The sequence below is a fragment of the Phascolarctos cinereus genome, unplaced genomic scaffold, assembly GCF_003287225.1.
Source record: "Phascolarctos cinereus isolate Bilbo 61053 unplaced genomic scaffold, phaCin_HiC Scaffold_3;HRSCAF=262, whole genome shotgun sequence".
In the NCBI taxonomy this organism is placed as follows: domain Eukaryota; kingdom Metazoa; phylum Chordata; class Mammalia; order Diprotodontia; family Phascolarctidae; genus Phascolarctos; species Phascolarctos cinereus.
In genome coordinates, this window is record NW_027555736.1 from 48738868 (window position 1) to 48746678 (window position 7811).

Sequence of the window (7811 nt, forward strand, 5' to 3'; positions counted from 1 at the left end):
AGCGGTCTAGGACAGACACTGGATCTGATACTGACCACCTCACTGCTGTACTCGATAGATTCCAGTGACTCCCTGTTGCTTCTAGAATCAAACACAATCTCCTGTGTTTAGCTTTCAAAGCCCTTCACAATCCGGTCCCAAGCTCACTTTCTAACCTTACAGTACATTAGTACTTGCACCCTGTGGTCTGGCCAAACTGGGAGGCTCTCTGCTCTTCCCCCATCACTCCATTCTCCGCCTCCTGAGCACAGCCAGGAGTGTGTCAACTCTTTGTCATTTTGTATCCCCTGGATGAAAGAAGCAAAGGTTTGGAGATTTCACATCGACAAGCGTTTATTAAATACCTACTGTGTGCCAGGCATCGTGGCAGGTGCTGAAGATACAAAGACAAAAGAAAAAAAAATGAAACCTTTCTGCCCTCCAGGAGGGGACAGACAGTAGCAGGAGGCTAGGAATGGAATGCTGGAGATGAAATGAACCACGTCAGTTTCCGGAGGAAGCAGCCTGGGGAAGGGGAGGAGAGCGGAGCTGGCCCTTCCTCTCTGCTGCCTCCCTCCCTCTGGGGCCCAGCATCCCGGGGTGGGGGGGGAGGTTGGAGCAACGCTCAGCTGGCCCGGCCTCTGGGGCGGGACTGGGTCACCTGACCAGCTGGGAGGCTGGTCTTGCTCATGGTCACATCACGTGAGGCGCTCCAGCATCAGCTGATCCAGCTCTTGGAGGAAGAGAGGAGGAAGAGGAGGAGAAAGAGGCTGGGCTGGGGGCCTCTCTGGGGCATCGGTCCAGGGCCCACCCTGCAACATGGTGAGGGCAGGATGGGCTCAGGGCACGCTCTCGGCCATGCATTCACTCCACAGGTCCCGGTCGGGCAGTCCTGGCTTATTTGGGGTGGCATGGGGTGGGGGTGAAGGAGAAGTGCCCACCGTGGGAGAGGACTTGACCCTTCATAGAAGGGCTTGGAGAAACTTTAATCACATCCATGTGATGGGTGGAAAAGAGCTCAAAACTAGCTCTGCCTTTCCTTTTCTGTATAACTTTGGGAAAGTCACTTAAACATTCTTCCTCAGTTTCCTTCTCTGCTTCAGTCTTAGAGGCCTCCAGACTTCTGTGTGGTGGACTCTAGGCTTTAAATGTCCACAGAGGACTTGCTGGGTAATTGCTTCTGTTAGTAACCTGCCCCTTTTGTTGGGGGCACTGTGTAGAGGGGATGCTGTAGGTCAAGTACATGCTTCATTATTATTATCATTATTATTATTACAGTTAGGGGATTTTGTTTTCAGTCGCGTACAACCCCATGTGGGTTTTCTTGTGAAGTGCTGAAATGGTTTCCCATTTCCTTCTTCAGCTTATTTTACAAATAAGGAAACTGAAGCAAATGGGGTTAAATGCCTAAGGTCACAGTGCTAGTGTCTGAGGCTTAATTTGAACTCAGGAAGATGTACTGTTCTTCAAGAGAGGGAAGAGGCTGGGCCAACCTCATAGGTCCTCAGCTCTGAGGATCTTGGGGGGCTTTCAGGATAGCTCCTCCATCCATGGGCTGAGGGAAGGAAGGTAGATGAGGCCCCAGCGGTCTGATTCTTAGTGTCGTCCAGCCTAGGGCAGGAGAAGGGAGTTCGCTGTCTCTTTAAAGGTGGCCTCCTTTTGCACCTGCAGAGATAGGGCCCTTCCGCTCTCTGGCCTCGTTTTCCTCATCATTAGAAGACTGGGCTAAGTAAGCAAATGAAATAGTGTATGCTAAGTGCTTTGCAAATCTTAAAGCACTATAGAAATGTTATTGTTATTATTATTAGCACTGAGGTTCTTTCCAGCTCTTAATCTGTGATCCTATGATTCCATCACCCCTCTCGGGCTAGGGCTACTGACCCTCTCATTATTTAAGGCAGCTGAGACGAGGAAGAATTTCCACATCCCACCTTGGTCATGATCTCCACTTACTGCTTTTGGCCAATGCCTGGCCTTCCTGCTCCCTAAAGTCAGGAGAGAGACCTGCCCCTCTCCTCTGCGACATATCCTTTTATAGGTTGTAAATCACTGCTTCAGCCTTCCCTTCTGCCCCCTTCAGAGACCTGTGGTTCTCCCCTTTCCAGAGGTTCCGGTTCTGTGGCGATCTGGACTGTCCAGATTGGGTCCTAGCAGAGATCAGCACGTTGGCCAAGATTGTTGAGTATTTCAGCAACTGTATTTGGGAAGGAAGAGGGAAGCTTGAGGGTGTGGGAGGGAAGGATGTGGATGTCACGTGTTCTCTCCCAGTGTGGGGTGGTAGGGCTCCAGGGTACTCAGACTGGCCCCTCCCAGAAACCCTAGGTACAAATTGCTGTTTCTCCTGTGCTTCAGTTTCCCTGATTGGAGGTGGGTGGGCAGGAGTTGGCAAGAGAGTGTGGCAAAACAGAGTGATGGACATGAAGACAGGAAGGACCCGAGTTAGAGTCCAGCCTCTGACACTTCACCACAGCCTGGTATCTTTCCAGCGTCATCGGACGTTATTCTCCATCCTACGCTCTGTGATACCAACTCTGTGTCTTTCTCTCTGCTAGACACACACACACACACCACACACACACACACACACACACACCCCCTTCTCTCTATCTCCCACCTCCTTGCCTTTGCCCTGCTCATCCGCACGTGCCTGGAATGCCCTCCCTCCTGGCTTCAACACAAAACTCCTCTCTTCCTTCTCATTGCAGCCCAGCTGTGCCATCTACAGGAATCTTTCCTGATCCCCCCAATTACTAGTGTCCTCCCTCCCAAACCATCTTGTATTGAACTACCTGGCACTTATTTGTATTCATTCTCTTGATATGTATTCTGTATATACTTAGATATGTCCTTGTCATCTTCCCATTAGAATAGAAACATCTGGAGAGAAGGACCTGTTTCATTCTTTACATCTGTATTCCCAGTGCCTAGCACTGTGGTAGATGATTAATAAATATAGATTAATTGATTATACAAACAATCAAGTCAATTAACAACCCCCTAATCTTGGGTTCTTTATGTGTAAAATGGGAGCCATCCTAGTCTCTACCTCCCAGGCAATTGTCAGGGTCTGAGGAGACAGGGCATGCTTATAAGCCAGAAAGGTCAGGAGAAAGCTCATTTCTTGGGTGAATGGTGGATGACAAAGTGATGTACATGACTGTGATTTCCCTACAGTCTTCTGTCAAGCTGAAGCTGATCTGCAGCCAAGTTCTGAAGGACCTCTTGGGACAGGGGATTGATGTGAGTTAGCCACCATCTTGGGCCCTGAGGTCTCTTCTCCTGGACTGGGGGGGATTTCTGAAGTCTCTCTGGGTCAGCGGTCCACCCACTTCGTACACTCTGGCCCAGACTTCGGCCTTTCCCGTGGAACCAGGAAGCCAAGGGATAGTGGAGTCAGGGGAGGGCTGAATCCGGCTCTAACCAGGGAAACTGAATGTTAAATTTTGAGTGTGAAACTCTCAGAAAAATTGGCAAACGTTACCCACCGGGCTTGATCTGTTTTTTGTTGATTGTCTACGCTTAAGAAAGTGACGGACAAAATATTTAGTAATGCAGATTAAATTTAATAGTGGGTTGTGTATACTTTTCTTTTTTGAGAGCTAGCTGTTAAACATTTACCAGCACACTCCTGAGTGGGATGGGGACCAGGCTGGGACTCAGGGCAGTGACCAGGGTATCTTCTCTTGCAGTTTGAGAAAATCCTGAAACTTACAGCCGATGCCAAGTTTGGTGAGTAAGGATGCCACCCCCAGGTTCATGTCTTCTGCATGCTTCCATACTCTAGTCACCTCCTCCCTGGCCACCTCAGCCATTATCGTCTAAGCTACACACTAAACCTCTTAGCACACACATGTATCATAGGCAGCTTTTGTTTGCTTTGCATGTACTGTACTTGCCACACCACCTTTGCTGGCTAAGTGAAATCCATATTAAAAGTATTTGTTAGTCGACAGGCATTAATTAAGCTTTTACTGTATACCAAGTCCTGAGCCAAGCACTAGAAACACAAAGACAAAAAACGGTTCCTGCCTTCACGGAGCTTGCATTCTAATGGGAAGGGTAACATGGAGACAATTATGTACATATAAGATATATAGTTATACATTTTCTTTTATCTGAAATAGCATAATATTATTAATATTAAATTAATTGGATGGTATTAATATTAAATAGTATTAAATACTAATTTGTTGATTGACTGAGTTAAGGGGTGGGAAGGGGTGGAGCTGGGAGTAGGAGAAAACTGTCCCTGCCCTCTGAGAGCTTCCAGTCTGGCCGGAGAGACAGGACTCACTCGCATTCATGATGTGGAAGGAGAACTGGCCTGGCCCTCCCAGCTTGGCCACTCTGCTCCCTGTGACCTTATTTCCTCCCTACCCCCAGACAGTAAGAGGCAGTTAGGATTTGAACCCAGCGCCCATCCCAGTGCACCGAGGAGAGCTCCTCAATGTGGATGTCCAGTCTCCTGTCCCAAGGTCCAGGCCAGGCCCAGATAGGGTAGGGGAACTCCTGCGTATCTTTTCCATGTCCCTTCACTCCTTCCAGAGTCTGGCGATGTCAAGGCCACAGTGGCAGTGCTCAGCTTCATCCTCTCCAGCGCAGCCAAGCACAATGTGGACAGTGAGTCCCTCTCCAGTGAGCTGCAGCAGCTGGGGCTACCCAAAGGTATGGGTGAGGGGAGGCATTGGGGGTGGCCCCCTCTCGGGCCTTCACCCCTGGCTCCATGAGCCTGGAGCCTTCCCTCTCTGAGCCGTAAGATGGGGGTGGAGGTGGCAGATGGGGGCCGTCCACAGCTTTCCCTCTGGGTGTCTCACACGTCTCACTTCAGACTCTCCTGGCCCTGCCCTTCCTGGGTCACTAACCCCCTCCCCCCACCGTCTTTTCTCCCCTCTAGAACATGCCTCAGGATTGTGTCGTTCCTATGAGGAGAAGCAGGGGCCCCTCCAGGAGAGCTTGAGGGGTAGCAGCCTAAGGTGTAAGTTGACTTGGGAGCTGGCCCATGGCCTTGGGCTCAACTCTGAGGAACCAGGGGCTTAGGGTCCTGAATGCTGGACTTGAGTATGTTGGGTTTAGTGACTTCTAAGGTCCCTTCCAGCTCTGGAGCTATGATTCTGTGACTAAAGAGGGAGGAAGAGAGGCTAGTCCAGGCCGTAGCAGGGGGAGCAGGGCCTGGGAGAGGCTGTGGGCCAGGTAATAATTAATGAGCCAGTACTCAGCCTCATGCACAGCTGTGATGTTGGGCAGACCACAGGTCCTGACCCTATCCCAAGTCTAGTTAGGGAGCCAAGAGTCACACATGAAAACACAGAAATACCAGATGACATGTGCTGGGGGTCACATAAGTGGTGTGGATTCTAAGGGCAGTAATCACCTTTTTGGGGCTGAAGGAGTCAAAGAAGTCATCCTAGAGGAGGCAGGCCTTGGACCAGGTCACAAAGGACGGGGATGATCACCTTGACATGCGTCCAACACTATATTTCAAAGCTCTTTCAAACCCAGAATGTTATTTAATCCTCATAGTTATTCTGCAAGGTTAGCAGACAGGAATCATTAACCAATGGAGTGTGTGCTCCCTGAGGCCAGAGACTGTTTCATTTTTGTCTTTGTCTTCCCAGGGCCTAGCCCAGTACTTTGCATATAGTACATGCTTAATAATTGCTTATTTAGTGAATTTTTATCCCTGCTTAACAGATATTTAATAGTTGAGGACCAGATAAATTATGTGGCTTTTTCAGGTCATAGTAAATTATTGGCAGAACTGGGATCCCTGCTGGTTCTTGGTGACAAATGGGATCTTTGAAGCTCTGCCTCCTTCCCTACAGTGAGCAGACTGGGCAGTGTGAGCTGGCGTGTGGACTACACGGTGAGCTCCAGCCAGCTGTGCCATGTCCATGAGCCGGAGGTGCACCTGAGGCTGGATGTTCGGCGTGACCCAGGCAGTCCAGCAGAGCCCATCACCATGACTCTGTCAGTGAAGAAATTCCAAGTTCTGTTGGCAGGTAAGGAGAAAGGAGGTTGGAGACACTCAGGAAATTACAGAATTTGAAAGGTCTGGTCAATTCATACCTCAACAAGAATTCATAGGATCACAGTTTTAGAGCTGGAAGAGCCCTCAGAAAATCTAGTCCAGGGGCAGCTAGATGGCGCAGTAGATAGAGCACCGGCCCTGGATTCAGGAGGACCTGAGTTCAAAGCCGGCCTCGGACACATAACATTTTACTAGCTGTGTGACCCTGGGCAAGTCACTTAACCCCATTGCCTAGCCAAAAAAATTAAAAAAAGAAAATCTAGTCCAACCTCCTCATTTTATAGGTGAGAAAACTGAGGCCTAGGGAGATTGAATGATTTGCTCCAAGTCACACAGGTAGTAAGCATCAGAGATGAGATTTGAACACAGGTCCTCTGGCTTTAGAACAGTGCTTTTTCCACTGTACTATGCTAATTCCTTCTATGGTATACCCATCAAGTAGCCCTGCAGCCTTGGCTTGTAGACCTTCAGCGAAGGGTAACTTATTGCCTCCTGAGCTAACCCCTTCTCCTTTTGAGTAGCTCTGATTGGTACAGTTTATATCAACCATACAGTTTTCCTCGTTGCCACGTCCTCCCATTGCTCTGTCCCCTGGGGCCCAGCATCCCTGCTCCTCTCCCCAGCTCCCTTTCTCCTAACCCCCTATCTCTGTGTCTTTCAGAACTCAAACAAGCACAAGCCGTGATGGGTTCCCTGAGCTGAGAGCTGTCGGACAGCAAGAAAAGGAAGCCAAGGAGTGGGACTGGCTCAGCCCAGCCCAACACCCCAGTGTCTGGGCTGATGACCCTTCCCTCTGTCTGTGGCACCCATTCCATCTCTCCACCAGGCCTGGGTATGGTTGGTGCCCATCTTCAAGACAGCTCAGCCCAGTGAGCTCAGCAACAGGACCTGGGTGGGTTGGGGACCCCCCCAGGTGCCTTCCTGACGTCCACCCCCAGTTTTGTACCTTTTTACTGAAGGGTGGAAGGAATAAATGTTGTTATTGAGGCTGTGTGTGTCTTTGTGAGATGCTGCCATCCCTTTGAAGGAGACAAGAGAGACTCCATCTGGGGAGTGGAAGAGAAGAGAATTGAGGCTTGAGTCTGGTACTGAGACTCAGCGCCCTTAGGAAGTCAGGGGAGAGACAGAGACTTTACTGTTGGTTGGAGCGCTCAGGCAAGGCTCCTCCAAAGAGGTGGGGCTTGAGCTCGGGCCTTGAAAGATGGACAGAATGTGGGTGGGCGAAATAAAGGGCAAGTGCATCATCCTAGATGAAGGAGATGGCTTTGGGGCCGGTAATAGACTTGACATGTTGGAGGCAGTGAGTTTAGCAGCCTAGCCGGAGCAGAAAGCCCAGGCTAGGAAGCCGGGGGACAAGGTAAAGGACTGGAGGGAAGGGCAGTGAGGGCACCCTCTTTTCTAAAACCAACTTTCATCCTCAGAAGTTGGTTGTTTCTCCTTTCCTGAGCCATCTCTCATCCCTGTTTTCATATTAACCTCAAGGTAACACTGAGAAGAAGGCAGGGCCACAATTATGTTCTGTTGACAGATGAGGAAACTGAGGTCCAGAGAAGGGAAATCACTTACCTAAGACTCACTTTCTCCCTGAATAACAGTTTTCTGTAGAGTTTGTTAAAGTTATGAAATACTTTCCTTACAGCATCCCTGGGAACCAGGTAACCAATCAACATTTATTTATTTATTTATTTGTTTGTTTGTTTATTTAATTATTTGATTATTCGTTCATTCATTCATTTATTTAGCAAGGCAATCAGGGTTAAGTGACTTGCCCAGGGTCACACAGCTAGTAAGTATCCAGTGTCTG

The 7811-nt window shown here is 49.3% G+C and overlaps 1 protein-coding gene across 2 annotated transcripts; it reads left to right on the forward strand.

Annotated features, from left to right (window-relative positions):
• The first annotated feature begins 637 nt into the window (after positions 1-637).
• On the forward strand, positions 638-6994 carry COMMD4 (COMM domain containing 4). Of its 2 annotated transcripts, XM_020994688.2 has the most exons (9): positions 638-801; positions 2085-2156; positions 2332-2453; positions 3154-3219; positions 3669-3708; positions 4525-4644; positions 4874-4954; positions 5802-5978; positions 6669-6994. In XM_020994688.2, exons 1-9 carry the CDS (start codon positions 669-671, stop codon positions 6707-6709), a joined length of 852 nt encoding a protein of 283 aa, XP_020850347.1. In that variant the 5' UTR covers positions 638-668; the 3' UTR covers positions 6710-6994. The 2 variants fall into 2 exon arrangements, with proteins under 2 accessions (XP_020850347.1, XP_020850349.1); XM_020994690.2 differs by lacking the exon at positions 2332-2453 and having other exon boundaries at positions 715-801.
• Positions 6995-7811: the final 817 nt, after the last annotated feature.